General features: G+C 38.6%; 1 protein-coding gene across 1 annotated transcript in view; it reads left to right on the top strand.

Annotated features, from left to right (window-relative positions):
* The window catches only part of LRRC49 (leucine rich repeat containing 49), a 36,858-nt gene extending 12,693 nt beyond the window's left edge, over positions 1-24,165 (top strand). The window contains exons 6-15 of the mRNA XM_026052542.1: positions 1,200-1,343; positions 4,826-4,887; positions 8,242-8,389; positions 14,802-14,885; positions 16,617-16,768; positions 17,957-18,194; positions 19,351-19,536; positions 20,394-20,503; positions 21,463-21,613; positions 23,560-24,165. Of these exons, the coding sequence (XP_025908327.1) occupies positions 1,200-1,343; positions 4,826-4,887; positions 8,242-8,389; positions 14,802-14,885; positions 16,617-16,768; positions 17,957-18,194; positions 19,351-19,536; positions 20,394-20,503; positions 21,463-21,613; positions 23,560-23,766 (1,482 nt within the window). The 3' untranslated portion in view covers positions 23,767-24,165. The remainder of the gene's footprint in view (positions 1-1,199; positions 1,344-4,825; positions 4,888-8,241; positions 8,390-14,801; positions 14,886-16,616; positions 16,769-17,956; positions 18,195-19,350; positions 19,537-20,393; positions 20,504-21,462; positions 21,614-23,559) is intronic.
* Positions 24,166-27,098: the final 2,933 nt, after the last annotated feature.

Below are 27,098 nucleotides of genomic sequence, written 5' to 3'. Positions count from 1 at the left end.
AGCAAATTTTAAGTTGAATTATTTAGAAAAGGTATGTGGCTTAATAGATGTAGTATGTACAAAAAGCAGGCATGTCCTCATTCATGGATACATGATAGTAAATAGAGAAAAACCAATAGTGCTGACGGTCTGAAATTGAGCAGTTATAAATAGGATGACTATAAATTGCTGATGCAATCCATATCTCTGCAGTAGCAGGGATGTGCTAGGATCATTTCAATTTCTACGTTGTGATTTGCTGTAATTCTAGCTAAACACACATCTGCGGAGGCTCATGCTCTTCATGCTAGCCATCTGTGCTTAGCTTTTCTTTTACCAGTCTCTGTGAAAATATATTATGCAGAACAGTGGTATTTGCTCTTCTTATGCTTTTTATAGTTTTTTGTATCCTAACATTTTACTTCATACTTTTTATTTTCTACATAGAATATGTGAGAAGTTTTGATGGATAACAATKATCAGTAGTTGAATCAAAAATTGATGTGAGGTGTGATTTAGATACTGCTTTTATCTGCTTAACATGTATTTCAAAAAGCTTTTCTGGAAAAACTGCTGAAATGCTTACAGCATGGGAAGCCCATGTGTGGAGCTCCCAGAGACAGAGCTGTGAGTGCTGCTGCTGACCTGTTAAAGGCATGAGGGGGAGCTGGCAGTGACTTCTGAGATGCTGTGGAGCAACCGTATGCCATAGAGCTACCATATGGTATGGAGCTACCATGCTACATTCTCTTGCAGCAGTGTACTAGGAGACCTGCATGTGTGTCTGTGCCTTTGGAAACAGCCCAAGGATCAGCTGTGCACAAAATTCTCCAATTCTGGCATACCATGACATCATCAGTGTCCTCTTAAACTTACGATATGAATGGTCAAGGAATGTCTTTGAGGGTGCTGCTACAGGACAGCACAGCTGAAGTGATTTGATTTCTGAGGGTAAGGAGAGGACCATTGACTTGTTTTCACTGTAGTATGACTAGAAAGGTGGTGGTAGGTACTACTCCATAATCTCCACTAGACTATAGTTTGTTTTAGGCAATTTGTCAGATTAATACAATTTAGAAAAGTAATAAAAAACACAGTATTGRATTAAGTTGAATCTGTTTTTGTATAGGTTGCTTTCTGAAAATATATCTATATATACTGTGTATTTCTATTGTGAATCTGTGTAAAATATCATGTGTGTATTTACACTTCTTTTACAGATCACTAAAATAGAAAATATCAACCACTTGGGTGAACTGAGAGTGTTAAACCTTGCCAGAAACCTGCTAACCATCGTAGACAACATTAATGGACTGGATTCGCTCACGGAGCTCAACCTTCGACATAATCAAGTCTGTTCTATAGTAAGGAACAAACTTTTTTTTAAACCAAGATGTGTTATTACTTGATTGAACCATGTCAGCATTTCAGGCTTTTGGTATCTTTGTTTTTCTGTTTTGATTTATTTTATTTTTCTGTAGTGCTCATTTTTATACAGTGAAGGTGAAAAAACATAGTGAYGGTGTTATTTTGTTGAAATGTGATGGTTTGTAGTTGTACAATTCTGGCTAGCACATGCTTTTGGGGAGAAGGATTTTTGGGGAAGCTTTATAATTCTAATGCACAGATATTGAGACTTTGTGCAACTTCATTTCATAAAAGTAAAGTTCTCTCACCTTAGTTGCTGTTATTCAAGCAGGTAGGCTACCTTATACTTTTTTTTCTAGACATTATTCCCTCAATTTTCATATTCCGTTACTAGCTTCCCCAGCACCCATTATGTTTCCTAGATTCTCTTGCTCATGGCTGGTGCTTTCTCACCTCAGGAATAGTTGGCTGTGCTGTCYTTGTTTCCACTAGAAATAGTATAAAAGGTAATGAGTTATAGACTTAGGCTCTGCTGTATTTTGTCTTAATGTTTTATCCCTCTCTGGCCTGAAGCATTATTTCAGAAATAAAATTTCAGAAATTGTTTATTTTGTCCATAATATAARATTAATGGATTGTCACCTGGTTACAGTCTATTAGATCACTTTTTGAGTTGGACGGTGATTTTAGCAGACGTGGCACTACCTCTCCTTCCTCTAGAGAAGGATTCTGAAGTCATGTGATGTCAAGTTTTGGACACGTAAGGGCGTTTGAGATATGAAATACATGTTCTTTTTATTCCTAATATCAAGTCTTTCTTGTTTGAATGGCAGGCAATTTCTTTTAGATGCGCATGTGTATTTTAGGTTTATTTTAACTTTCTGAAGTGGTAAGACATTGGAAGATGAAAGCTGCACTATTTTGTATTGAATTCAAAGAACTGTTGCAATTTACATTCCTGCAAATCCAGAACAGAGAAACAAATTGATTATTTTATGGAAATAGCATCCAAATTAGTTTACTTTTGGAATACYTAAGTAGTTGGAGAGAGTTGTTTTTGACTCCTTTCCTTTAAGGAAGAGGCTTAGGTTTTCTCATTGTTGGCTTATGTAGAATTCTTTTTTGGAGTTTAAATCACGATATAGATGTGATACAGAGCTAAAMTGAAAAATTCCCACTCTGAATTTATGAAGAGTGTGGTTTCTAGTGCATGGACTAGGGTTTAGTTACTCTTTTATGACAGCCCTATAATAATGAATTTCCATAACTTTTTCTCTGAATACATTTTTGTGAACTGTTCTTATTTTCAATATTTCTTCTTCTGTGATGGCTAGAAACATTACTCTTATAAAAACCATCATATTCTTATATGTCAAATAAAAGGAAGTTCTATATAAACTCCATACTGCATTGCAGTTGACTGTACTGGATAATTAAAATTATCCAATTCAGTTGCAACCTGTTTGAGCAATTAAATGTGTAACCACTTCCTATAATCCTTTAGTTTTAGATTAGTAATTTTGGGGCTATTTTGTCTTGARTATCTTAATCACATTTCACTGGAAATATTTGAATCAAAATATAGTTATTTTAAAAATAACAATTCTAGTTCATCCAAGGTGGTAGGATCTGGAGAGGGGGGAAAAAAAGGGCAGTCCTGAACTGGAGATATCTTCAAGAACTTGGACTATTCTGAGGAAGAACCAGTGGGCAGAAAAAAAAAAAAAATTACAGAGGTTCTCAACTGGCATTAAAAACATGAATCTCTGCATACRAGGAGTTATGGAATGTCTATTTACTTTTCATCCAGTAGTGAATTAGCATCCTTAATTAGGAAGATGATCTGCGTTTTTGTTTGAAGTTGATAACTGCTTGCCTGCTTTTAGGTGTTTAAGAACTAGAGATTYTGTCTTTGTCATTGTCAGCCTGATCTTAGACGTAGAGACCTGGTTAAGTTGTGTGTCACTATAGGATGAAAGGTCTTGCCTCTTAGGTGTGCTGACTTAATGGCTTTGTACCAAAACTGAAGTTGCTCCAGGCCTTCCTTGTAGCTATGGTGATCATCTCATGTCCATGAGGCTTGCAGTATGTTTCTCAGGACAGTAGAGATCACTTCTACCTAAAGAAGTCCGTCTTCCCAGGAAATTACTTTATATTCCCAAACACAAAATTCTTTCATTGCTTAATCTGTGCTGCTTAAGAAAAATTACTTTGTACAGTCTGTCTTTGTATGTATTTCATCCTCGTCTTCATGCTTCCCCAAATGTCAGCACTGTAAGTAGCCTTAGGCACCGAGGGTACATCTAGATGAGAGTTGTGAACTCTGTCTCTCCATGGTCTTATCTAGGTGGATGCAGAAGAGCCCCAAAGTAGGAGTTGGCAGCTGTAGTTAATACAGACCAGAGCTAATGAGCTCAGCTTATTGTTGACAGAGCTGTGATTCTCRTCGTGGTTTGTTAGCTTACACACAAGTATTTCATTAATAACAGCAACRCTATGTCTGCAGTGCTGCCTTGGTAGGATGCCACAGAATGCACCTTCCAACTCTGGGGTTGTGGATGTGACTGGGGGCTAAAATGAAGGGCGTGAGCCCCCTGTGTTGGTGTGTGCTGCAGGTGAGCAGGCTGGTGTCCACTGACCCCAAGCTGGAGGATGCCCCTTAGCAGGATAAAGAGATACTATTCAGATGGTACAGTTTACCCTTCTGGTAGAAGAGGGTACGTGCGGCGCTGCAAACTGCTGTCTGGCTACTGTAGATTTTTATTTCATAAGTAGCTTTATCATAGTTGATATGTTTGTTTACTAATTCTTTGGACAAATTTAAAGTCTCCTACAAAGACCTTTAGTAGTATTTATTAAATTCACAATTATTCATTCTGAAAATTTATATATATGCACAAAATATATCCATTTGTAATTCTGTGATTTTGCCTAAAGGTATCTTTGTGGTCGGTCTGCAGGCTATATATATAAACTTAAAATCATCGAGGTTACTCTGAGTGTACAAAATCCTTCAGTTTTTCTCTGACAGAAGAGCCATTGAAATTTTTAAGTGCTAGTCATCCTGCTGCACAGTGCAATTTTCAAAAGCCTTATTGCAGCATGCTCACAAAAGTTTTTTTTATAGCACTTTGTTTACAGTGTATTTAAGGTGCAGCTTAAATGCTGAAGCAGCACCTTGGCTTCTTTCCCAAAAGCCTGTTCAGGAACCAGCAGCAGTTTCATCCTGTCGTCTTTAACATTGTTTGCCTTGCGAGTGGCGCAGCTTGTTCTGCAGAGTAGATATCTGCACTGAAACACTCCCTTGCAGTCTGCACTAGGGAAAAATGGAGCTGCATGTTCAACAGAAGTCAATGTTGTAGCAAGGTTATAGGATATAGCAATGAATATATTTCATCATCAGGCAAACTAGAAAGCTTCAAAAGATGATATTTTTCAGCAACTGAATTAATGCCTCCTTTTTTTTTTTTGCTTCTAGAAAGATGTGGATACTTTGCCCTGTCTCCAGCGTTTGTTCCTCAGCTTCAATAACATATCTAGGTAAGGTGAATAGCAGCTTGTTTCCTATCAGTAACTTGAGATATGTTATTACAGCTGTATTAAATTTTAAATTCTCATAAAGAAGCATCTGTATTCATAGTGTAACATCTTAGATTATATAATCAAGCCATTATGTTTTTCCTGCTTTAATATGAAAAGTTTTTTAAACCTTTTGCATTTAAATGTGTTTGTGCTTTGAAAATTATAATATGAAAAATCTTTTTTTACAAGATGTCTTTACTGTTTATAATTGTGAAAATTAGAAGATATTGCAAGTATGCTGTATTGTTAAAATATATCTGTTAAAGTAGCATTGTGCAAGGCACTTAAATGAAGTGCTTGTATGCTAAATGAAATATATAAGCCTGACACAAACTGCTGAGTCAGATTCTGCTTACTTACATTGATTGCAGAATTTTCTGATTATATTTTATTCGTTTCTTAATAAAGTCTGAAAAATATATTCATGGCACTTTGAAACCATATGGTAGAAATTGAGTAACTCAGATTTCTATTAGGGCTTCTGTTTTAGGTAACTAAGCATTCTTTGTAATAAATAGAGCTATCTTCTGTATTTATCTGCATAGATATGTGATCTGCATTTATATACTCATACTGATTTTATATATAAGAAAATTCAAACAAATTTGTCCTTGCATTAATTTTCAGTTGAGTGATATAGTTTACCTTTATCACTTGCTCATCACGAGCCTTTACCAGGCTTATTTCAATAGAATTGAATAGAGGTAGAGTCTAATTACTGAAAAGGCTTCATCGTTCCTGTCGTACCTGTTTCATTCTGTAAAAAATGGTATACTTAATATGGGCTTCTTTAATGTTTTAAGCTGACCTGTATTATGTTTTTTGCAGACAGCTCCAACCTACTTGTCTGTGTTCCTTAGGCTCTTAGGGTACTAATGCAGTGATCTCCTAAATCCTCCTGGGTATTAAGCATTTTAAAAACTCAAGATGAGCTTCAGGAATGTTAAAGAGACTAGCAGATGAATGAAGAGTATATTAATTTCATATTTTTAATTGGGATAATAAGATAAGGTTTGCCTTTCTGCTGCTTTTTTCTTCTCCCTCCCTCCTTCTGTTGGATAACTTCCAAATTGAGAACATGCCATTTGTTCTGCTTTTCCAACAAATGTCTTAGCCTGGCAAGAGCAATGGGGGACTGCAGTAGCTGTTTCCCTTGACATCAGGGAGCATTGCTGCAGTCCCTCAAATTTCTGTATAGTTCTTAGGTACCTGATGTATTTCATGTAGTTTTTTTGACTCCTTTCTCACATTGCTTTGTGTAGGTTCATAGTAGTACTTTTACAGTGTGTAAGGAATGAAAAACACTTCGGATTTTTCTGCAGTTTTCTTAAAGACGATGTCCTCAAATTTTGTATAATCACTTCTCAAACTTTGTTGGAAGTAGCTTATTTTGAGAATGTGATCCTGGTTTTTATCTTTTATTCATTGGAGCTTTAGTTAATGTTAATGGATCTAGTCTTAGTTTAGTTCAAAAACTTACTGTAAAACATTCTTGTATATTTTTTTAGTTGGAATAGATACAAAAATATTTTTGAGAAAGCTGTTTCCATGCTACAAATTTTATATGCTTRTCTTGATGCTGTTTGAACTGATCAAAAAAGCCGTAGATCTATAACACTAGTGAATTGTGGTATGATGTCTAAACATTTCTACAACCCTTTTAAATGGCTTTTTAAATGCTTTTCCTGACTTGGTTACCTAGGGGGACACCTAAGAGAAGGAATGTGCTTAGTCTAGTCTAAACAAGGGTTTTTTGTCATCAAAATGAAAAGTAATGGATACTTTTGCTAAGCATTTATACAAAAAAAGTACAATGGGAATGAAAGGTGGTAGAGACGTCTGTCTTCATAGGTAGCTTAGTTGCTAGAGATTTGGGATGGGAGTCAGAAGTTTTCATTGACTGAGTGCTTCTTGAAGCTGTGGTTTGAGTGAGTTACTACCCGAGTTGCTATTTGATAGTACAATCTTTCAATSTTTACTTCAGACTGTTTTCACTTTGTGGAATGTAGTTATAAAAAAAATCATGGCTGCAAGAGCAAGCGAGCATGTTATTTATCAGGAGACAGGTATCCCAGTTCATGCCTGCTGAATGTTTAGAAGTGAACCGATATCACAGCTGGATGCTGAATGTGCATCACGGCAGGGTACTCTGCTGCTTCATAATTGCAGTGTTCTCRTACAAGGTGCAAGAAGTGTTTGTATCCCTTTTAGCAGAGGAGGGGATTGGATGCAGGACTCCTMCTTCTTGACAGAGTGCTCAGAGTGGCCTACCTTAAATCTGGGGAGGGGGAGTGGAAATCCAGAAAACACTCTTGAGAGTTTAACCCGAACTCAACAATTCTGTCTCTATTACTGACAATGCYACTTGAGATGAATTTGTCCTTGCTAGAAAGGAGATGGTTTGCTCCTTGTCCCTGGGGAGGAGGATTTTTGGAAAGAGAGGCAACTATTTTGTTTGAGCCCTGGAGGAAAAAGTCATTTGAGCCAGTGTGAAACAGCATCAGCGGCAGCATGTGGCTCTAGAGCTGCTCTGTGAAGAGCAGASGAGGGAGAGAGCTTTGAGACGTGGCCTCGTCACTCACATGGAGCATCAGTGCTCACCACCATTGCACTTGCTCCTGTTGGGGGAGAGACATGCTTGTTAGGAAAGTATCCTTGGTACATGTGCTATATTAAAGCTTCACTTGTAGAATTGGGATGCCTCTGTACGAAGTATCTTATATTAAGTTTTCTACGTTGGATTTTGAAAGCTATATTTTTCATATATCTATGTGAAGACCCAAAAAAGTTCACTGATTTGCACTGTTGGTTGTTCTAAAATTGAGTTACTAATAGGGCAGCTAAAAGCAGGATAAATCAAGCACATATGCTTTAGCTCCAGAATTAGTGTTCTGTTTTGCTGATGTGTTGAGAATTTCAGAGCATGGAAGTATGTTTTAGTGGAAGGTCTTGAAAATACGAGCAAACCCAACCGCTGGATGTGTTGCACTGGTTTTAATGGCAAATGCAATTCATATGCATTAGGAGTTCTGAGTTGATATGTATACTTTTTTAGGTTTCTTTTAATGTGAAACTTTTCCTTKAGATAACAAGCTTGCTTAATTCTGCATCTCTATATATGTATGTGTGGAGAAATTAAAAATCAGAACAGCAGTACTGTTCTTGATAATTCAAAATACTTTTGTTTTTCATGTATGATATGCTGTTTTCTTCAGTACAGAAAAATATTCTTTCCTTAAGAGAAGAAAACTTTCCTTCTCAAAGGTCTTCTTATCCTATGGCATTAAAACTATGAACTTTATTTGGTTTCAGTTTTGAGGATATTCTGTGCCTTGCTGATTCCTCATCCTTGTCAGATATCACCCTTGATGGCAATCCAATAGCTCAGGAGACATGGTACAAGCACACTGTTCTCCACCATATGATGCAGCTCCGACAGCTAGATATGAAGAGAATCACAGTAAGAAATCTTCCACAATGTATTTTTGTCACTTGCTAAATGTTTAGTTTTAAGAGTAAAATGTAGGGTTTTGTATGTAGAGGAAAAAATCCATTTTTGTTTAAACCTGGAATTTCATGATATTATACAAAATATTCAAAGTTTAAACCTTTTTGGTCAGTATTATGTAACTGTGCTGCTTTACTTCACTTTTAAACATTTTAGAATGTATTGATTGTTTTTCATTAGTAGGCACTGTGTGACTAAATGCCATTATGAGAGTGGGAGAAGCTACAGAGCTCCTAGTTTGCACTTTCACCATGTAGTCTGTATTGACTTGTTCTATAGCTGAAAAGCAACAGGCTGTTTCTACCAAAGCAGTTCAATGTAAACTCTAAAATCAGTGTTATTTTTAGCATCTTTCATTTAACCATMTTGTGTGTTTTGGTCAGCCCCTATAAGGAGACTCACTGGTTGCACTGTTTCTGTGGGTCCATCTGCCTTTCTCCCTACCTTGCTTAACCTCCTCTTCCTCCCTTCATTTCTGAATCTGCTGATCAAGTTCAGGTAACCTTGAATGAATAGGAGAAAATGACCTGTGGAGAGGCAGCTTCTACAGGCTCCGTAGAAACATGCAGTGAGGTAGAGCATGTAGGGGAACATACTGGGGCATTGAGCCATAGAGCGAAGCATCTTTTTTTCTCTCGTATTAAAAGTAACTGTGCTAATTCTTCTCTGAAATCTGTGTAAGCTTGATCTGCTTACAAGAGGCATCCATGTAACAGCAAGATAACATGTATAATAGGCTTAACAAACAACAGCAATCTTTGACTAGATGCTGATACAGCCACTGTCTTTGAAGTGTTCATTTGCTTTGTACAAAGGCTCTTGGGCATTATGAATTGTACCTGTTTTGTACTGTMCCATCCTGTTGTGTTGTAATCAATCACTGTGAATCTAAAATAGACTCAATTATGTGAAGTATTATATGCGTGGGGAAAACACGGTCTAAGTGTTTACACCAGTATCTATTCAATCGCTTCTTTCCAGGTATTGGGGGACTTTTTCTTTTTGAATTTATACCAACTTAATTGCATATCAGCAGATTGCTTTGTTGTGCAAAACTCTTTCTTAGTGTTATTTCTGAAACTCTAATGCTAGTAGGGATTCTTTACTCTGAACTTCAGCTGCAGAATGGGGGGAGAAGACATGCTTCCCTCCAGATACAATAGATATAGATTGTAATACCATTGTCAGCAAYGGAAAAACTGCAGAAAGAGCTCAAAGCCCCTTTTAAACTCAGTGCATGAAGAAGAGCTATTAGAAGTGCACAGCCATGGGGAAAGATTAATCTGTGTTCACACCTTGTTAAACATCAGAGGCTCAACCACAAGACGGCAAGCCATAGAAAACCAGACTTCACTAGTTGTGCTGCTCATAAAGCCACTTGTAAAAAGAATGTGTTTTGTGTTCTTATTATTTGCCTTCTGGTTTTTGAGCCTTGAGAATTTTTGTTAAACTTTACTCTGTGCAGAGGAGGTGATATACTTTTTCTAATAAAATTGTGCTACCCAGATATTTGTATGACTTAAACTGGGGTTTTTAAGAAAAATAACGAGTATCGTGAGATTTGTGGTAGAATTAGAAAGCTGGCGATGCCTAATCCAGCTATTCTGACCAGTAATGCAGCATGTTGCCATTAAACATAAGGTTAAAGATAACTCAGTGGAGGAGTGGAAATACAGTATGAGCATATGCTTTTTCTCGCTTTATTAGTAGAACCAAACTCTAATTATGCTAATAGTATTTTCTTCCTTAGTTTGAAGTATGTCTAGACATTCTGAACTTAAGTGTTGCTTTGTCTTTCAAAGAATTGAGAGTTGGACTTGGATGTTTGTGTTTTTTCTGACTAGAAATTCTTCTCTAACCTGTTCAGAAGTTCTGGAAAACTGAGTTTTATARAATTGTATCAGTTTTCAGCCTTTTAGTTGCTGTTTTTGTAGGGGTGAGATAAATATTTTAAGTTAGAATAACAGCTTTTGCATATTCCTGTATGTTTTTGAGATGTGCTCCCTTTGGTGCCTGACCTCTTCGGTAGCATTCCCTGGAGAAGATGAACTTCAGGGCACAAGATGGATGGTAACTGCGTTAGGGAGCTGCTTAAACATATAGTTGCTCTGCAAATATAGAACACTCTACGCTTGATTCAAAATGATTATGGATTGTTGTTGTCTCAGTGTTTTGTAAACTGGGGCAAATCTGACCTACTCGAGATTGCATTACGTTGTTATAACTTTTAATTTATTTCTGTGAGGAAGCTGAGATTTTCTTGGACTATTTYATTCCTAAGCTCTTTCTGAACATAATGTTAAGGCTTTTAAGCTCCAGAGGCACAAACCCCAAAATCATAGGTAGTGATTTGGAGGAAGGTAGGCAGCTCTGATGAGTTAGTGCCTTGCATAACTATGAGAACAAAAATTACTGTAAGATAATAAGTGCCTAGGGGATGTGTGTGGGAAAGGCTGAGTTAGTGGCATGGCAAATTCCCAGGTGTCACTAGTGGTAATCACCAGTAACCATGTGTTATTTGTGCTTCCAGTCTGCCTCAGGCGCAAGATAATGCGGTTTGATTTATGGCTAAATGATCTAGGTTTGCATGAAGCTGAAGTGTATTACAGTTGTGAGCTCTGGTCAACTTTGTAGTCTGTTGCATTGCTTGGTTAATGTGCTGTAGTGGCTGGTTTTCAGGGCATTGAAACTTTTTGAATGTTTTGTAGCTCTCAGTTTTTTAAAAGTGATCTTATTCAGTGGCACGTATGCTTCAGCTCTTTTATGAAAAACTACAGGAATATATTTTAAAGTTAATAGATATTATTGGTCTACATAGAGTAGGTATTTAAATATGAATGAAATGTTTATCTATCTTAGTGTGAAATATTTTAATTAGGAATACTACTTCTATTTCTCACTTCAATACTGTTTCCCAACAAAATCTGCTACATGTTTTTAATGGTAGAACTTTGTCTCTTTTCGCTTTGAACTAAACTTGTGAAGTAACCCAGTTGTGAACAGGAGTGTGAGCATTCTGGTGTGCTCAGTCCTAGGGTCCATCTCAGGTCTTGCTAGGTGTTTCGTCTTGCAAGACTGGTGGCTAAAATGAAGATTTGTGGTTTTTGTTACAATAGTTCTCAATTAGCAGCAGAGGGAGCTATGGTGAAGATGATAGTAACTTTATTATGATTTATTTTTTGCGTTTTATCAGCACTGTTACTTCACATTGAGACTACAAACCAACAGCCTAAAAATCACAATTCAGTGGTTTCTGTGTTGCAGAAACTGAGACCTTTCCTTATTATAAATTCTTTTTCTGACTCTTTGTGAAGATGGCTTCCTGTTTATTCAGTAACCTTTTAGGTGGGAAATGAAGATGAAATAAATGGAGAAGATTTCAAAATAAGGTAGAACATCCAAGTTCTATCCTAGTGRTCTGTCATCTTTGCTTCTGGAAAAACATCTGCTCATCTCTAACAGAGTTTTTTCCTGTGGTCGCTGTAGTAGCTGACTCTTCAGTATGATGAATTTTGCTTTCTTGACAGGCTGCTGGAGTGGGACACTTCCCTTCCACGAGTGCCGAGCGTGTTTGTCCAACCCCGAGCTGGAATCCAAGTTACTGTGAGCTATAGTGGAGGTCKTCTTTCCGTAGTGGGTCCTGACAGTTGGAAATTAGATCGAATTTAGGGAAAGAGGCAAAATAGGTTTGCATCAGTTTTGTAGGTGGCAGAGCTGCCAGCAATTCTTTAATGGAAATGAAATCAGCATTATTATTAGCCTAATACTTAATGCTTTTGAATGTACAAAAGGACAAGATACAGAAGATAAGATTTTAAATAGCTTTAGTCCATCTGGGAACTGTCAAGAGGAGACRTATAAAGTTACAGACAATAGCAACAGAATAATGAGGAGCAAAAAAAGTAGACGTGGAAAGTTTCAAAAGAGCTGGAGCTAAAAAGGGAAGAGTGGGTGATAATGAATGAATTGCAGCCAGATGATTAAAGGCTTTGTTTTATAACTTTGGGGTTTTTTGATTGATTGCATGTGTTCTGTAAAATCAGTCAAGAAATGTGTACTGACTTGATTTCCATAAAGAGTAAATTTTGACCCTTGGTCTTTATGCAAATATATTCTCTGTCACTTTGTTTCCAAGAATAGTGAGTGAAATTTGGATTTTTTTAGACTGAATATATTTTTCTGTAAAACTGTATGTAAAAAATACTTTTTTCAATATCTGTAATAAGACTTCTTTTGAGGTTTATGCTAATCCAGTTAATTGAAGGGCTCTAAATAGCTGCTATGAGAATCCTTGTCTGAATTCTAAGCATTTTGTATCATACCTTATATGATGCAGACTGATAAGACCAGTGTATTTTGGTGTATTTTTACCTTGCATTATTGATTACATGCTGATGTTTGACAAGTATCTGAAATGTGTGTGKGGGTATGTTTTTTCATTATTATTTTTTTCCTCTCATAATTTGGACAGCCTCAGCTTCTTCACATTCAGATATTCAGATTTATTACTAGTATTTTAATGTGCTAGGTTCTATAAGGCCTTCTGTATTTGTTTTTTTGTTTATTGATGATGTTCCTTTTAGTAGAAGCATGATTAAGTGACCTCCTGAGGTCCCTCCCAGTCTGAATTATTCTGTACTTGGATGACATCAGCCCCTTGGTAATCCCCAGCTCAGGGAAAAAAACGAGTAGCCCAGTAGCAGAGGAAGCTGCCAACAAAGCCTCATGCTCAACAGGTCAAAGCAGCTTTTAGGCAGGGGAGGAAAAGGCTTTCCTACTAGTGCTCCAGACACATGTTGTGTAAGACTGGGTAAGAAAAGCTTCCCCTAACCAGGTCTCATGCCTTCATCTGAGCTAGGGTAGACATCTTCTTTAAATATATAAAGCCTAGTAGGTTAAAGTCATGAGGAGGCAGTAAACTTTGTTGTTTAATCGCTTTAAAGATTGGTGTCCAACTTTATGGTCTACTATTGGGCTTGAAGTGGGCTCTACATGCAAAGCAAGGGCCCTTGCTTTGGAGACTTAACTTAAGCTTTAGAAATGATTACCTGGGAATGCGACAGTAATGCTCACTGGGAATTCSCTGTTGTATTTCACCTTCCCGTAGGCGTTCATCCATGTGCTTGGGGGTTCTTGAGATACTCTAAACACAGAATAATCTATATGTTTCTGTACATGACATTTTGATTTGTCAGGGATATTGATGCTTTCTGTTCTTTTCTGTTGGTTCATGCACAAATGTCTGGAAAGTGAAAGTGAAAAGGCAAGGGTSTCCGATCTGGAACAGGAGCTTTCTATTTTAAGGCAAAGCAAACAGTTTCTCTGTGTTCTTGGATGATACTTTAATAGAAACACCCAAATGGCATATGAATTAAAACAAGTTGAAGTATGCTTTCAGAATATTTGTGTTGGAAGAACTCTAGGCTTTTTACTTTGTAGTGAATATTTCTTTGTTACTTGAAAAATGTATGTTCTAAAAATACTGTGCTGTGAGAGTATTTAGACTTCTGTAAGCAGACAGTGTTCAACCTAATATGGCTGTGCTGCAGTATTAAATTGCTGTACCGGGAAAATTAAGCGTCTTTGCTGCATGACTCAGAAATTAATGTTTCTCTTCTTGAACGAAAACATTGAGAAATTGTTAGTGTGTTATAGTTGACTTTGAAAATACTGTTTCTTAAGTTCTGTTACTGATCAAGAAAAGCAAGCCACTGGAAATAGTTTATAGCCATAAAAATGAATCTTCTTGAGCTAGGATTCAACCATAAATGAAATTCAGCCCACTTTATGTGCATTTCACATAAAAAAAAAAAAAAAAAAAAAAAAAAGCTACTAAATGCAGTAACTGGTACAAAAATGCTAAAGATATAAATCACTGTTACAGAATATACTTTACTGTGTTCTAAATAATGTTTATCCTTTCAGTTTGTTAACTTGCACTCTCCAAAGGAATCCAGTTGTTGCTCTTGTGAAGTCATTACAGGACATATGCTTGTGTGCAGTCAAGACGGGTGGTTTGAGCATGACTAGACATCTCAAAAATCTTCATCTTGGTAGTGGGGGTAAAATAATTATATATATAAAATATATATATATAAACACACATGCGCACACACCCATATGTATGTGTGTGTGTATATATATTTCCAGTGTGAATTTGGCCAAGTATGTGTCATGGTCCCTGAGAGTTTCTATTGCCTTTGCCAAAACCATTGTTTACTATTCCATTGTATTCTTCCTGATACTGTTCTAAAGCTACATCAATTTCCAAAAAATATTTCAAATACCCACATTAGGGTATAGTAATAGTTTCAGTGATATTTTCAGAATCTGGTCTATTTCTACTTTCGTAATATTCATCTAGGAAGAAGAAAGGCGCATGGCATCAGTTGCAGTCAGGAAAGAGGAAGAAAGGAAGCGTGAAAGCCATAAACAGACTTTGCTTAAGGTACTTTCTGTGATAGAGATTAGATAAATATGATTTAAACTAGTTTACAGTAATATTCTGCATCCTGCTATTTTTTGTGTTTTTTCTATATCCCATATCCTTCTATCTCTTTAAAACATTTTTAGTAGTTTAAACACTATACTCTGCAACTGAAACCCTTCTCACTAAACCAATCCATACTATAGCAAAAACCCCAATTAATTACATGAGACTGATTATAGATGGCAAACTTCACATTCTCAAATCTAGAAGCAAAATAAAGCCACARGTTATGGACTCTGCAGTGATTTCAGATTCCTTAAACTTGATCTCCTATGTTTTTCGTGAGTGCTCTAGTTGCTGCCATAAAGGATGTTTTGAACTAGATTTTCCTTTACTTGTTCTTGGTGATGTTGTTCCTCTTTATAGTAGGAGCAAAGCAGTCATTTGAGCAGCAGGTAGGTTGCAGGTGTCATCCTTTGCGGTCAGGACCTGTATCTGCCAGACACCAAAACTCAGGTGTGCCCAGGATGGGATAGGTCTAATGACAGTGGCGTTAGGAGTGGAGCTTCTTCGTCACTTTTCTTTAGCCTTTTGTTCTCTGCTGTAACCCATTGTTTAGAAAAAAAAGTTCCTTTTCATTTGTGTCTGAACTCCGTATTAACTAGAAAGAAATAATTATTGCTAGTTCCCACTTGTAAAAATTGCTTCTGTAAAATAAAGTTTTGAAAGCTCTGTAGAAGTTGTCAGATCACAGGTAACAGCTGGGAAATGGTAGAGCCATTTACAGTAGGTGAAGTGATAAGGAGAACTCCAGCCTCCAGAACAAACAATATCTTAAATGTAGTGGAAAAAACTGACTATTTCAGCTTCCTACTTCTTATGATAAGATATTCCTCTTTGAAATATGTRTACTTAGTGTTCTGTAATCAGATAATAAGATAAGTCCTTTGRCAAAGTAGTAAACTGAACTACTTTATCCTTTGAAATGATTTTTCTTGCACAGTTTTCACTTGAAGAGAGCCCAACTGCTCGTTCTAGGGCACCTTGCTGTTTAACCCTGTGGTGAATGTATTGCATGCTACACTGGATATATTAAGATTTGTAGGTAGTTGGCAGGCTTTGCATGACTGTACAACAGCAGGTATTTAATAGACAACTCCAAGACTTTCAGTGATTCATTAAGAGGAATTGTCTAGAATTCAAAATAATGTTTGAACTTAGATATATTCTAGTACTTGTGTATCACAAAGATAACTTCATTTTCTGCTTTAAAAAAAGTCTCCCCTCACTCCGCCTTATGCAGTTGTTTCATTTGTTGCTATGACTGTAGCAGTTACCTAACTGTTAGTTTCTGCTAARCTCACTAGCAGCAGGGAGCCTGTCACAAGCTGTGGGCCCTCTTCAGGAGGATTACAGCCATCTCCAGATCCTTAAAGCAGGGTTTCTGTGGCTATCCAGACTAGCTAGTTTAAATGTAGGCATCTACCCACTCTTTGTTACGTCTCATTTCTCTTATCCTAAATTTTGTGAAGTTATTGTTCATTGGCAACTATGAAAAATAATGCCAGAAAGATTCACTGAATCATTGAAATGAATGCATAACTGCTAACTGGTGCTCCTATATGTTCAAATCAAAATGTTTAAAATAATCTTAAGTATTTGGAGTAAGCAACATATGCCTTTTGGAACAAGCCAATGTGTTGATACTGCTCTGTCATAATCTGTTATGACTTTCATATCTTATTTCAGGAAAAGAAACGATTAACGATCTGTAACATTGCTCGTCAGTGGGAGATACAGCAGAATCGAGTAGCCCTTGTGGGTTCTTTGAATACGAATAAGGATAATGAGCCATGTCAGATCAATGGCAGTGCTGCATATGTATTTCCTGAAGAAAGCAGGTATTTTGTTGGGAAATATGTCTTTCTATTTATGTTTCATGTTCCAAGTTACTTATTAAATAGGAGTTCTCACTATATTTCATTATCAGAAGTAATATTTTCAAATTAAGCCTGAAAAAATCTGTTATTYGTCAGTTAAATCTGTTGGGGATTAGTAACAAGTACTATCAATTGACAAAAGTGAAAGCAAAATGATTATGTAACTTTGCTAAAGAAGGATTTCACACTTAAACATTAGATAATAAGTTCTTAAGCAAGCTTAAACTTGCGTGTTTCATTGGCAATTTAGATTAAGTGACCTTCAGCTTGAAAAGAAAACAGCAGAGGACTTGAGAGCTTTATGTTGATCTTCTCACTTTGAACTTCTATCCTRTTGGACCAGGTTTTGAATCTGTGCTTTTTCAAAAATAGTAGTTCTTTGACTTTTGCTTGGATTTATTTCTTACTTAATGATTCTTAAGAAAAAAAATGTACTGTTAGTTCAGGAAGAAAAAAAAACTAAGACTTTTCTTTGCAATCTTAAAACTATCTTGCCTTTTTAAAAGTGAGGTTAGGAAGGTTTTAAAACTGTTTGGTGAATGCTAAATGAACATTTTGATTCCACCTTTAGAGATGCTGTGATCAACCCACTTTAAGGTTGKTAATGTGAGATGCTAGAAGATAATCCAGATGCTTTTTTTAAAAGGGTGATTCCAAAATACCCTCAATCTAATCAGTATTCTGTGTATATTACTTGTATGACATGTTTTGTGGTTTATTTTAATACATCCAGAGGTGGCCCTCTAACACTTCATGTAATTCCAAAAACAAGYGCAAAATTGAATGAGCAATATCTACCTTAGTTGGGCTACAACAAAAGTGGTATGCTACAACCAAAATGCTGGTTTGTTTAGGCAAAATCCTGAAAAAGTAGTCTGCRCAAATTCAATAGCAAGTACAAATTCATGCCACAACTGAAGCATTCTGTGCAGGCAGGAGGTTTCGACATTTCAAAACCAAAACCCATCAGATTCAACAGTTTCAGCATCATTTGAGTTTTTCCAGCCCTGAATGTCTTTGAATCAGACTGGGTATTGCAATGCTGATGCTTGCAATCATATTTGATGGTTCAGGTTTTATTAAATGAGTAAAGTAATATTCATTACTGTCCCAATTTACCTCTTATGTTACTGCATTTCCTCCTCACAGGTCTCTTGATACACTGCTGAGCAGTGCAGTACAAGGCTTGTCTGTTCTTGAGTCTCACTTGGTAGAGGTAGAAGGAGATACCCTTTACTTGTATGGTTCTGGAGCACTGGAGTGCCTGGATCGAAACTGGAGTGTTCAAACAGCTGCCGCTGTTGTCACAGTCTCCTTTATGTTCATGGAGTTTGATGAAATTGTTCAAGTGTTAACAAAGTTGAAGACCAAATTTCCTAATTCYGTGGTAAGAAGATATCAAATTTCAACTGAGTTAAAATTTCAGCTTATAGATTCCTCGTTGGGATATTACTTTGACCACTTCCTGCTTGATAGTATTCACGTACGAGATACATGTCTGACTTTTTTTCACCTGTATGGCTCATTTTAATTTAATACTTTTTTTGTCTAGGTTGTTTCAGAATTTGAATTATAATGTGTTGTTTTTAGACTTACAACTCYTTTGACTTAGTTGTTTGTCTTTAAATAGTAAAAATGATGTGGAAGTAGTATTTTTTCTATAATATTACGGACCTGAAGCTTCAAGAGACCTCTGTTTATGTTGGGAGTTCACTGATAGGAGGGAAAAAAAAAAAAACAAGATTATAGGTAGTTGAGTACAACTCTTGGAATTCTTCTTGGTGGTGAACAAGAGCATGTGACTAAAGAAGTCCCTTCAGCATGTCCTTTCTCAGGTATTTGAATCAGTAATTTTGAAGCAGGTTGTTCAGACAGGGCCTGTCTTTCATGAAGCCATGTGGGCTGTACCTGATCTCCTGGTTGTCACACACGTGCTGTGTGATGGCCCTCACGATGATCTGCCCCAGAACGTTCCCTGATACCAGGGTCAGGCTGAGAGGCCTGTAGTTCCCCAGATCCTCCATCTGAGATAAGTGTCCCCATCCTTCCATCTAGGATGAGTGTCCCCAGTTGGCCAGGGCGCCACTGATAGATGATGGAGAGTGATACGTATAGTAATWTGTAAAGTAATTTTTAAATTGGGTCAAATCCCAACCTCCTCTTAGGGTTTTAACAACTTAATTGCTTTTATGAGTTAAACTTCCGCTGAGATTCTGCAAGCCCCCACASATGCATTTATCTTCACCATCCTTTTTTTCTCCTTCCACTTGCCGCAGTTATGACACTGTAGAGCCCAATATACCACACTTGTATAAATTGCTAAAAGATTATTTTGCTCTTTTTACATGTATGAAATACACCAAGTACTTGATTCCCTAATGTATTTTGTCTTCTAGACTGTGCAAGTCAGGTGACCCCAATTCTTTAGTGAGACCTATAGCCTTTTTATTTGAGCTTAAAAATAACTAGAGTAGAATAGAATAGGCATTACCTTGTTGACTAATTGTCGTCTTTAATTGTGCTTTGACTTTTTTTTATTAAAGCACCTGAAGTTTAAGGAAACGAATCTTGTGGCACTGCAGCAATTCAATGCATTAGCCCAAGTGAATCGCATTGAACAGYTGACTGTTGACCCTCAGGGAAATCCAGTTGTCAGCTTCACTTTGTGGAAGTACTATGTTCTGTTTAGACTGAACCATTTTAATCTACAGAAGATAAATGGAATAGAGGTAAGAAAATCTTGCTTCTTTGTTACTGTTGATCTTACAAATTAATTTTGTTTTAAACAGAGATGAATTGGTGATTAAATTAGCTGAAGTATGTTGTTGTCCTTTCAGTCTTACGAAAGAAAAAAAGTAAATACACTTCACATAATTTTTCTTTGTGTTCCTTAAATCTAACAATTGTACTGCGTTACAATTAGCGAAGTTAAGACCCTTAGTTGGTTTAAAGATAAGTTGTCAAATGGAGAAAAGTATAGTAATATGAGATGGAGAACATGAATTTCTGTCAACTAGAGAGAATTGAACATTGGTGTCTTAGTGGTGTTCTTATGCTTCTCAACTTAAAAATCATTTATTTGTCAGGCACTTCTGTGTGTTATGTCTTTTGCTTCCGTAGATGCCTACTCTTTGTTTAGACCTTTCTCTCCTAGCAGAGATATTGCGCTCTCAACAATTTATTTAGTGAGGCCTTCTGTTTTTAATATTAATGTGCATGCTTGCCCTTGCTCATGCTCGCCATTTCTCTGTGTCTTACCATCTGTATAGTACAGAATGTGAAAACCATTTGGAAGTACATATTAAAGGTTGTAGTTTTTGAAGTTTAAAAAACGGATATGTCCCTTTCCAAAAAGATTTAAACCTTGATCAAAAACTTAATTTGATACAAAAGTTGAGAAGTCACTGAGTAAATTTCCTTGGCTTGTGCTATTCATGTCAGATTTAGAGGATCATAATGAAGATAAAGCGAGAACAGAATTGCATGTGGTGTTTTGTGTAACAGACTTCAGTTGATTCTCAGTGCATCTATGGTGAAATAAAAATGTGCCAATTTTGAAGCCCCTTTTCTTTTTTTCTCCCTACAGGTTACTCAAAATGATATTGTAATGGCTGAAAGGCTCTTTGGCATTTTGGCCTATGTAGCATCTTCTGAGCTGCCGCACTATCGTATGCTTCCACTGCTTGGGGAATCTAGGTAAAAATAATCAATGATAGAAGAAGATAAAAACTTTAGTCCAACAGCTAGTGACTGAAATAGCAGTAAATGGTTCTGAGAGAATAAAGAATTAAGTTACTTATGCAGATCTTTCAGTTACTTTTTTTGCAGTAAATGTTCTGTCCTGTTGATAAGCTTTACTTCTAATTATTAGAATATCAGTTTCTTATCATGGAAATGGAAATTTCTGTCTGGGTGGAACATGTCRTCACTTGAACAATGTACCATTATAACAGTTAGCAATCTTAGTAACAAAACATCATCATATGCAGTTGAAACTTCAGTGAAACTGTGTAAAGGCAGAGTACAGTGAACTGAACTGGTATTTGGCCAGAATGCATTGGTTGCTTCCACTGTCATGAGAAATCTCTGCTATGTTTAAAAAAAAAAAAAAAAAAAAATCGCAAAATATTTCTGAAAAGGTGGTGTAAATGAAAAATATTAGCATTTTCTCATTCATGAAGAAAAAAGCTTTCTCAAACTATATGAAGCCTCTTTGTTAGGGTAAGCATATACACACAAATGCACTACTTGTTTAATTCTTTAGTTGTGCTACTATTTGTGAAAATTTATAGACTTCTATACTGAAGACAGACTATTTCTAGGGCTGGTGCTGTAAGAAAACGGTGGTTAAAGTTATTTTTAGTCTTCTACAAGTAACTTAATAAAACTGTCTTCTTTGCACAACTTCCTATTAAGGACATGCTGTGTAACACATGTCAAAGAGCAAACTGTACTGAAACAAATTAATGAAGGATTATCTAGACTCATCTATATATTTTAAGTGGCTTGAGGATACAATAAACTGAGAGCTCATAAACTATATGTTCAAAGGCTGAGAAGAAAAAGTAAGAGCATTAGATAACTAAAAACATCTGCACTTTTTAAAGAAGTTTCCAGTAATTAAAACTGTAAATCTTTTTATTATCTTTTCACAGGAGGAAGCAATTTCACTATCTGCTAGAGGGAAAGGGAAAGAAATCTGGAATTGGAAATGAGGAAGGTAGTGATAACAGAGCTGGAGGAGAAAGCACAGCTCGAGCCACATTGAATTACAGTACCAAGGACTTTCATATGGAAAAGCTTGAGGTAGATATATCGTTACAAAAATACTTTTTTCCTCTGTTATGTACCTTCTGTCTGTGACTGTTGGCATTTGTCAATATATCAAGTTTCAGTTGCGTTCTTCAAAATGGCAATTTTAAAATATCCCTGCTTACCRTATTTACACTCGTTAGTCAGTAGTTTGATCAAGCAGGCATTCTGTCTAATTTATTCCAGAATGCAGGTTCATGGAGGGTTTGCGCCTTCAAAGAAGTGGTTCTGAGCAGTGCTGTGGTTGCATAAATACCTTCTCACCTATGAGCCTTACTTTGGTAATGAAATGTTCCTACATTAGTAATACAGAAGAAGTGAGCGTAGTTGTTTTTTTGTGAGAATAAATAATTTGGCATGTGCTGGGATATCTCCTTTAGGAGGACACCTTCAGACAAGAGTAGAGATAGCATAGGCTACATCTACAGTTCATCTGCATCATCTACAAATCACTAGTAAGAGCTGTTTGCTAGCTTTTAGATAAGTTAGAGGAAAAGAAAGGTAGCAAATTGTTTAGTAACAAAAGTGTAGGCTGACTTGTTTCAGCCAAGTGCATCAGTCAGGCTTTTTTCAGTTCATGTTTTTGAACTCCTTTGCTTGGGCAAAATGGGATAGTTGCAGGGAGGACGTTTTTCTTGGAGCCACCATCTCCTGTCTGAGCAGTCTCCGTGAGTGCCAGCTGCCTTGTGCTGTTCCTTCTGTTTGTCCGTGTAGCTGCCCTTGCACTGTAGGGGAAGAGGTAAATCTTACTGTGCCAGAAATGTGGTCAAGTTCAGAAATGCACTGCTCTTAAGAAAAATGCAATGCAATGATTATCTCATAGATCACATGAAAAAGAGATAGTGACTGCAGATATGTGGCAAGATTAAATTTTAGTGAAACTTCAGTTGCAGGGGGAGTGATATATGACTGCTGTATAGCAGACAGCCATTAAAACTACAAGGGCATAGAGTGAGCCAGGGAGGGATTCCTCTTGACCTTTACCGTGGAACAAGCGCTGTAAGAATACTGTAGTTTTTGTCTAGTCTAAAAAATACGTATTTTTTCTTCACAGTGTACTGATTCACATCTAGTCCATCACTAGTGTTATTTATGTGACCGCAGCTGCTACAGGATATCACAAGAGTAAGGCAATAAGAGCCAATTCCTGATTCCCATCAGAAATTTATTGAAATTATGTTTTTCAATTAAATCATTGGAAAGTATTTTCCTGTGTCTTATTTAAAACAAAAAAAAACCCCACTGTTCTGCTGGGCTGTAGCATGACCTAATATTTTTGGCTACTCTGTAAATCAAATTAAGTATTTAGCAACAGCATAACTGTTCAAAGTTGTTATGGCTTCTGATGGAGCAATTAATATCGTTTACAAGYGACTAAAATGCAGACCCATTTGTTGCATTAAGTGTTCTCCTGTTTTTAATGGAAAAAAGGTTCAGGTTACTTCAATACTGAATAAACTACCTGTTAGCTCTGCGCATGCTGGTGTTCATCGGGGAGAATATGCAGGGGATGTGTACTAGTTTAGTTTTCTCCGTGGTAGTGTTCTTGTTAGGGCAGGTAGCTGTATATTCACAGCTAGTGAATAACCACAGAAGGTTATGAAGGAATGTAAAGAAAGGAAAGAAGTCTAGAACTTTCTATGCTTTTTTCCTTGCTATTTCAATAGAAAATAATAAAAATGTTAATGCTCTAAAGATATTTGCATGGCTTCTTCAAAGTAAATTTTAGTTAATAATATTCAAACTGTACTAAGATGACATYCAGTAAAGCTGAAGTAGACCCTGGGCTGTGCAGTCTAAAATCAGCAGAAAAATGTGCAATGACCTCTTTTCGTGTCAGTTACTCTTTTCTTCATTAATGTTCTTAGTTGTTAGAAATTTATTCTACTTCAACCTTTCTTCAGTTGTCTCTCACAATGTGTAATGCCTCTCCCATCCAGGAAATCAAGGGAAGAAGAACACTTTGCCAGACATACGTCGAGAACTTAGTGAAAGAAGCTGCTGACATCAATTTGAAAAACGAGTCCTTGCAGAAGCTCTGGCCTCAAATGTTCATTGAGCTTGTCAGAGATGCAGTGGTAGAAATACGCAATAAAAATTCCTACATGAAACTCTGCTTGCAGCGAATTGCTGACCAAAAAGAGTAGACTTGAGACCTGTTGTTTTTGCAAGCATTTGGTTTCAGTATTGTATGATGTGTTGCAGGCTTAAAAGAATAGAACATAAAATTAACATGAATATAGAAAACTTCTCCCTTCCCCTTCTCCCCCTGCTTCTCCCCCTTTGGGATGCCTTTAAATTTTAATGAACTCTGTTTCCACTGCTTTCTTCTCAGTAGTTTTCAAACAAACTTTACTTGTATAAAGCTTTAACAATGCTTATTTGTTAAGTAAGCATTTGGCTGAAGTAATAGCATTGAAGTAAGTTGGTGATTATGCAATGGCATAAATGTTTTAATAAGCTCTTGTTTATTTTTTTCTGCTACCCTTGCTGTTCTAATGCTGCAACATTGATTTCAAGGAACGTATTTATTATTTTTTATTGAATACTTTTAAATTACCTGTTTTTGACTATTTGCTGCTGTTTAAAAAAATCAAGAATTTAAGGATTTTTTTATAAGCAGAAGCTAATAAATTATTGTTTTTACACCCTGAACTTGATCAAGACTTTGTATCATTTAATTTGATAAATTATAGAATGTGTTTCAGATCATATCGTATAGTGCTTGGTACTATCAACAGTAACTAGCAGCCTAACACCCAGGTGATAGGTGAGTAACAGCAGGAGATAGGAATTAACAGGAGTACTGGAATTAGAGTCAGTTTGCGCTCAGGCGAAGTGGTGGCATTGATATAATCAGAAATTTCTAGTGCATGTTATGGTGATGCCCTTTAGGTGTAGCAAACCATATTCATGGTGCTTAATTTTAAAATATGGCAAGTTTGATTTTATGTTGTATCAGGTGATACTTGCATGCTGTAAGTAGTTGCTCTTCAGCTTAGTAGTGCTTTTTCTTACCTGAAGAATGTGATACGTAGTAGTCATCTTTACAGAATTTAATAGAGGTTAAATCACTTGGATACTAAGGAAATACTAAAGGTCCTGTAGAAGCTAGTCTAGCAGTTGGTAGAATTTAATAGAAAAATAATCTTCAGGCTTTTTGAACCATTTCATGGAATTTATAGCTAGATGAGTATATGTAATAGGATTTGCTTTCTTTTCATTAGAAAMTTGTGCTCTCCAGTTTTATAGTATTTTTTAAGGGAACAAGTTAATTGGTGGGGGGAGCATGTGCATGTTGGTGCTTGGGGAGGCTGGCTGGTGTTTGTGGGTGTCTGACTGCTCTGCTCCTGGCTCTTCTCCAAGGYGAGCGTCCTGCAGCTCCCGGCTGAGGCAGCTGGCGGCCCTGAAGGAGCGGGTGAYGTCGGTGAAGCTGCTGTAGCCTGGGGAGAGGCTGGTGATGGTGGCGACCTGGTCCCTCTCCCATGCAGCCACCTCAGCCTTGACCAGCCACCGGGTGAGCACAGCTGGAGGAACCTTCCCTGCTGGAGCTGAGACCCGGCCTGCTCCATGCACCCCACGGCACCTTTGGGTAGGACCTAAAACGTCACCGCAGGGCACAGCTCTCGCTGGAGCTTCGCTAGCAGAGCTGCTCAGTTCTGCCTTGCTGGGCTGCTAGCCCCTTCATGCTGGCTGGTAGCCACATGGCCACCAGTACTGCAGTCTGGGCTTGTAAAGGAGCCTTGGTGCCACCGGCCCAGACGTGAACACAGACACCAGTGTGGCCACGGCACGTCCTGGCTGGGGTAATTCTGCCTTTTTCTTTGCAGATGAAACCTGTCATCTTCTGGTCCATGATGGAGAAGTGGCTGCTGCACAACGAGGACTCCTACATATCTGGCTCCTCCAGCTCTTCCTGCACTGTGCCCATGGAGCAGTCACGGAGCTAGAGCCGCAGGCAGGCGCTGGCATGGGGCTTGGGGCCCGGCTGCAGAGCGCCTGTGCTGCCACACGAAGGGGTCGCCACCGGAGCCAGGACTTGGAATCATCCCTGGCAGGCGCCAGTGACGGTGAGGAAAATCCCTGAGGAAACGGCCTCTCAGCGGCTGTGGGAGAGGGTGGCGCCGGGGAGCACACAGGTTTGTGCCCCTCTGCCCCAGTGTGTGGCCTCACTGACACAGCGTGTGCAGCACCCCAGGGCCCCTCGCCGGCGTTGGTCTCTGAGAAGAGCCCCCAGCACCTGAGATCCCCCTCCCCAGCGCCCCCATCCCTGCCCTGGGGGTCCCTGCTCCCAGCATCCCTGCATCCACCCACCTGCGGCTTGCATCCCTGCTCCAAGCCCTCCTGCATCCCCTATCCCTGCACCCTGCACATCCTTCTGGTCCCACCTTCCCCCAGCCTGCCCCCCATCTCCCCACATCCTGTGCCCCCTTTGTCCCCCCCCGCTCCGGGCCGAGCCCTGGGCCCGGGCAGGATGCCCGGAGGACTCACCATAGAGAGCGGCAGCACGAGCGGCCGCCAGACTCGCTCTCCCTGCGTGTCTCGATGGTACAGCCGACTTCCGGCGTACGCAGCCATTGGGGCAGTGTAGTGTGGGCGGGGCTATGCTAAACACCTAGCAGCGATTGGCGGCGAGTGAAAGTGGGTGGAGCGAATGCCGGCCGGGGGGGGGGGGGGGGGGGCGGCCACGCGGGAGCGCGATGGGGTGGGGGGGGGGGGGGGGGGGCTCTGCCGCCCAGCCGGGCCGGGTCGCGGCCCCGCCCCCTGGGGTGGGTCGCGGCCCCGCCCCGTGCCCGGGGGGCTCCGTTGGGCCGCAGGCCCGAGCGCTGCCCGCAGCCCCCGCGGGCTCCTCGTCAATAGATGCGTCCCGGTCAGGAGCGGGGGCGGCGGCTGCGGGCGCGGGGCGGCTCGAGACGGGACCCCCCTTCTCGAGGGAGGCTCTGCCGAGAGCCCCAGCGGCAGCCGGAGCCCCCGGCCGCCCTCCGGGGTGGGTTTCCTGTGGTGCGTGCGTAAAGAGCTTGGGAAAGGGGGATTCACAAGCGGAGATGGGGTTTATTTTGTGCTTTTTCAGCCCCCGAAGATGGGGCGGTTGCTCTGATCCCCCCCCAGCCCAAAGGGTCTCGAGCAGACAGCGCTGTGGCTGAGGCCGGGTACCCTTGCAAAAGGACAACTGACACTGAAAAGGGGCCCAAACAGTGTGTAAAACACAAGAAGGGTAAGGCAGAACAGAATAGGCTCATCCCAATTCTCCAAAAATAATACTTGTTTCATTTCAGAATGGTAAAAGAAAGCTCAAAGTCTCGTTATGTATTTTTCTTRATTCATACTTGACAGCCAGTGCTGAGGTAATTACCTTAGTAACAATAATAATAAAACCTGACAACGAGATGATTAAAAGCTTTTTAACTCGTTCTTTTCCAGTTAGCTTCATAGACCTGGGAAGTGAGTACTGAGCTAAGGTCAGCAGATGATAATAAAA

The sequence above is a fragment of the Nothoprocta perdicaria genome, unplaced genomic scaffold (assembly GCF_003342845.1).
Source record: "Nothoprocta perdicaria isolate Ctin4 unplaced genomic scaffold, notPer1 scaffold_113, whole genome shotgun sequence".
Classification (NCBI taxonomy): domain Eukaryota; kingdom Metazoa; phylum Chordata; class Aves; order Tinamiformes; family Tinamidae; genus Nothoprocta; species Nothoprocta perdicaria.
Note: the sequence above shows the minus strand (reverse complement) of the source record. Positions and strands in the feature narration are given on the sequence as shown.